The sequence below is a fragment of the Poecilia reticulata genome, linkage group LG4 (genome assembly GCF_000633615.1).
Source record: "Poecilia reticulata strain Guanapo linkage group LG4, Guppy_female_1.0+MT, whole genome shotgun sequence".
Lineage (NCBI taxonomy): Eukaryota > Metazoa > Chordata > Actinopteri > Cyprinodontiformes > Poeciliidae > Poecilia > Poecilia reticulata.
This window is the reverse complement of record NC_024334.1, coordinates 5,584,796-5,589,592: the sequence shown is the minus strand read 5'-3', so window position 1 is coordinate 5,589,592 and position 4,797 is coordinate 5,584,796. Positions and strand designations below refer to the sequence as shown.

Here is a 4,797-nt window from a genome sequence, read left to right as displayed (position 1 = left end):
CCACCACTTCCTGGTAACCCCACCACTTCCTGGTAACCCCACCACTTCCTGGTAACCCCACCACTTCCTGCCAACCCCACCACTTCCTGTGCGCCGGCCTGGGAGGGCAGCTGGGATGTTGGCATCACCATGGCAACATGTACAGGCGTGGCGGCAGTGGGTCAGCTCCTTCCTGATCATTAGGACCAGATTAGCAGCTGGGAAGCAGATCGCTGTTTTTGAGATCCGGGCCTCAGACGCCCTTCCAGTGGTCCGGTCCGGTACCGGCTCTGGGTCCAGTCCCAACCTTTTGCTGGTTCTGGTTCTATGAAGTGATCCCCAGAACCGGATTGAAAATCAGCCATTTATCCTGAAATCTAAACAAAGTGGGAGAATCCAAGCAGAACCTGGAAAAGTTCTGGACAAACTGACTGGACTGAAAGCTCAGAACCACATAGATGTGGAGCCGGGTTTGGGCTGCAGCTAAACCCTCTGCACACACGTAAGTAAGTAAACTTTATTGCTATAGCGCCTTTCAGACATAAAAACCACAAAGTGTTTTACTGAAAGGAAACAATGAACCAGCAGCCACTGATGGAGGGAGCCGGTCCAGAACCTGGGCTGCACCTGATGCTCCGTCACCGCCAGTTGAAAACGGTTCTGGGAACCAGAACTCAGAGTCCTGGGCGGACAGACAGGCTCCAGAAGGTCCGATGTACATTTGGGAGCCTCACCATGAAATGCTTTAAAAGCTGAAACCAAAGTTTTAAAATGAGTCCTAAAGACACGGGAGCAGAGCAGAGAGGCCAGAACAGGAGTTCTGTGGTTCTGGTTCTGTGGGTCTAGTTAAAGCCTGGCTGCAGCGTTTAGCACAGACTGAAGGGAAGCCATGGAGGATTTACTCAGACCCACTAAAAGGCCGTTGATCTGAAGGAGAAGAAATAAAAGCAGACAATCATTTCTAGGTCCTTCTGAGATAAAACGGCTTAGAAATGTTCCTTACTGGTAAAAACAGCCTGGAACCAACAGTGGCAGTGATTGTCCATCAACTGTCCAACTGTCCATCAACTGTCCAAGAGAACGTCCAGATTTCTGAGGCCGTTTTTACTCACAGGGTTTAAAAACCTCCATCCTTCCATCCATTTTCTTGCACCCTTGTCCCTCAGTCGGGTCGGGAGGGGTGCTGGTGCCTCTCCAGCTAACATTTCGGGTGAGAGGCGGGGTCACCTGGACAGGTCATCTGGACAGGTCGCCAGTCTGTCGCAGGGCAACACAGGACACACAACCATGCACACACACACTCACACCTAGGGGCAATTTGGATAGGCCAGTTAACCTTACAGTCATGTTTCTGGACTGTGGGAGGAAACCGGAGAACCTGGAGAAAACCCACCATGCACAGGGAGAACATGGAGACTCCATGGAGAAAGACCGGGAATCGAACCCAGAACCTTCTTGCTGCAAGCCAACAGCTCTACCCACTGCGCCACTGTGCAGCCGGTTTAAAAACCTGATTCTGTGATTTTATCACCAGGAGCTTCGATAAGCGTCTCAGTCCTGCATTTACCTGCAGCTGGTTCAGATTTAATGTCAGATTTAATGTCATCAGATTTAATGTCAACGTTACTGAGTTCAGTCAATTTATCCAGAGGATGGAAATGAACAATATCGTGAACATTGTTCATAAAAACAGGAAACGACCCATCAGATGATGTTCAGCCTGATCCAGAGCAGGCAGAACATTATGACCACCAGCTGCTGCTGCTTTCTTCAGACTGAGATCCAACTGGACCGAGCCGTCAGCAGCAGAATCTCTGACAGAACATGAACGCACCATCAACCTTGGACTCTAGCGGAACCAGCAGCTCAGGGGAGCCCACCGGCTCGGTTCGGGAAAGACAGAACCCGCTGTCCGCTGCTCCAGAACGGAACCGACCCGGATCCATACCATCACAACCCAGCTAGCCTCAGTTAGCACCGCAGTGACGTAACGCCTGCGTCACCAGCAGCTTTTAGCGTCAGCCGCGCAGGCGCTAAAAAGCAGAACGGCCTGGTTGGGTTCCAGTGTGGCTCGGGTTCGTTTCGGCGTGGTTCCGGCTCGGTTTGCTCCTCACCAGAACTCTGAGAGCGCTGAAGGATCCTCTGGTCACCGCCGCCATCTGTCCTCTCCGCTGCACGCCCCCGACTGCAGCCAATCAGCGCGCTCCGCGCTCTTCTTCTGCGGCAGGAGGCGGAAACAGCGCCACTCGGCGACAGGAAGCGGCTCAGATTATGGCTCATTGACCGGTCCTGTCTTCCTCTCATAACGGGATTTTCCACAAAGTCTGCATATCATCCCTCAGGAAGTCTTTATTGTTTGAGTCCTGCTATCAGCAGCTTCCATCCTCTTATATCAGCGATGAAAAATCATGAATACACACAACGTGTTGGAAACAACTGTCAGGTTTACGGTGAAAGACCTCGTTTATTTATTTATTTTACCATTTTGTTAGTTGCCCATTAAACTGGAAGTTACAACCTTGACATGATTATATGAGTGGTTTTATCGATAAATCGATCAGAAGGAAATGGTCGGATCCTCTCTGCCTGCAGTGCGCGCTCCCGACACAGGGGGGCAGAATTTCACACAGGCTTCTGGTTCTGCTGTAGGTGGGTCCAGAACCAGCTGAGGTTCTGTTCCGCTCTGCATGGTGCGTTCAGGAACAACTTAAGGTGACATCATGACGTCAGAGAGTTTAGGTCCAGATTGATCAGAACCGGCAAGACGATGACCGCTAATCCATCCATAATATAATTTATAATATGTAATAATCAGGACGAGCTCGTTTGTCAGATTTAAAGTATTTTTTAAAATAACTTTTTAGCAGCTATTAAACATACGTTTCCTTCAGCCCATAATTTCTGCATTAAATAGTTTTTATTGGTTTATAATATTCTATAATTACAGTAATTATGATAATTCTACTCCTTAAGGAAGCATAATTACATGTTTTCCAGGTCAAAGCTTATTTTTATAGCACATTTATAACAACCTGAGCTGAACAAAGTGCTTCACAACATCACAGGTAGAAATATAAAACAAAACATACAATTACATAGCTATAAAATTATTTAAGCATAATCAAGTAACTGTTACCGTCAGAAATTTAACTTCCTGATTTAGCATCTTGAAATTGGGTCAGTTTCTTAAAAACCTCCTGCTCTCTGTAGCTCCGCCTCCAGGAAGTCGTCCCAACATGGCTCCTCTATTAACCCTTTAATGTTCTTACCAGCACTGATCTGAGCAGCAGTTCCTATAATGAGCTCAGCAGCTGGTTGCTAACTGCAGCTGGCTAGTCTGAAGGAGCTGAGAGGGGGAGGAGCTGCGCTTTTGAAGGCGGGGCTAGGGCCACCCAGCTGAACGGTTGCCATGGAGATTAAAATACTTCTCAAACATGAAAGAATCAAAGCCACACTCCAGGGACAAACGTGATGGAAATGGATTTTACACGACACTGGCCCTTTAAGAGAAACCTCCATCTGGACTTCCTGGTTCTGATCAGCTCACAGCTGGGGCCCACCGCTCCTCAGTCACCCAGTTAGACTCATTCATTCGTTCATTCATCATCCTCAGCGTGTGATCAATAATCCAGATATTGATCAGAAACACTGACCGAAGCCATCCAGTCCATCTGATCCGTTTCTGTCTCATTTCCTGTTTCTAAACATGTTTTACTTTATTTTCTCAGGTTTTTTTCTTTTCCATTTTCACTTTTTATTTCTCTGTTTTTTATCTTCAGACTGGCTCCGCGTGCACGCGCGCGGGCGCGTGCCACATGAGTCACTGCGCGCGGCACGGAGCCGCTCGCTGATTGGCTGCCGCCTCTTACCATTCAGCAGGTCCGCGTGAAGCCGCGCGCGCGGAGAGTGACTCGGTTCGGCTGAAGCGGAGCTGCTGGTTCTGATCGCGTTCCGGTCCGGAACCGCTCTGGGTTTTTTTCTGCTGCAGGGAGCGCGCATCGGACCCGCCCAGCTGAGGTGAGCCCGCCGCACATCTATATCGAACCAGAACCGAACCGAGCCCAGGGTGGAGTCTGACTGGCTGCTGATCTTCTCTGATCCAAACAATCTGGATCAGAACCTGATTCTGTCTGGTCGCGGTTCTGTTGGTGCTTTCTGCAGGGTTCTGGTATTTGCAGGCCCAGAACCAGAACAGAACTCTGGGGGTTCTGTTGGGCCAGAACAGAACCTTCTAATCAAACTGACCCATCAGAACTTCTGCAGACGTTCTGTCTCTAGGTTTAGAGAACCGGAACCAGAACCAGTCGGTGGTGGACAGGTGACCTCCTGCTCTGATGGGTCCAGTTGCTCCAGCTGCAGAACCCAACCAGAACCGCAGTGACCCAGCGGGTTCAGACTCGGTTCTGAAGCAGCTTCCTGTTTTCACTAGGAGACCGCTGAGCTGCTGCTGAGCTTGTCTCCATGGTGACGGTGCTCAGGTGGGACCGAGCGTCCAGAACCTCCTGAGAGTCCTGCATCAGAACCGGGTCATGGTTCTGATGGGATGGATTCAGCTGGCTCCCATGACAACAAGGCTCAGTCACATGACCGGAGTTTCACCTAAAGGACACCTGATGGCAGTATGGTCCTGGTCTGGGTCAGAACCTCCAGAATCATCAGAACCTCAGAGTCGGAACCTCTGGACTCCATGATGGTTGGAAACCACGAGACAAAAGTTCTTCATCTGACGCTTCTGCAGGAACATCTGCACATCTCCTGCTGAGTCCTGGTTGCCATGTTGCCTGGTTGCCATGTTGCCTGGTTGCCATGTTGCCTGGT

General features: G+C 49.8%; 2 protein-coding genes across 5 annotated transcripts in view; one reads left to right on the top strand and one right to left on the bottom strand.

Moving 5' to 3' along the window:
• dbt (dihydrolipoamide branched chain transacylase E2) overlaps positions 1 to 2,199 on the bottom strand; it is a 10,013-nt gene extending 7,814 nt beyond the window's left edge. For 2 of the 3 annotated variants that reach the window (XM_008406511.2, XM_008406513.2), the window contains exon 1: positions 2,094 to 2,199. In XM_008406511.2, coding sequence (XP_008404733.1) covers positions 2,094 to 2,138 — 45 coding nt within the window. In that variant the 5' untranslated portion in view covers positions 2,139 to 2,199. Of the gene's footprint in view, positions 1 to 1,813; positions 1,968 to 2,093 lie in introns of those variants that run through there. The other variant, XM_008406512.2, reaches the window with a different exon arrangement.
• A 1,621-nt stretch (positions 2,200 to 3,820) lies between these two features.
• The window catches only part of rab3b (RAB3B, member RAS oncogene family), a 9,938-nt gene continuing 8,961 nt past the window's right edge, over positions 3,821 to 4,797 (top strand). Inside the window, exon 1 of one of the 2 annotated variants that reach the window (XM_008406510.2) lies at positions 3,821 to 3,996. The gene's annotated coding sequence lies outside the window, so the exon portion shown is untranslated. The remainder of the gene's footprint in view (positions 3,997 to 4,797) is intronic. The other variant, XM_008406508.2, reaches the window with a different exon arrangement.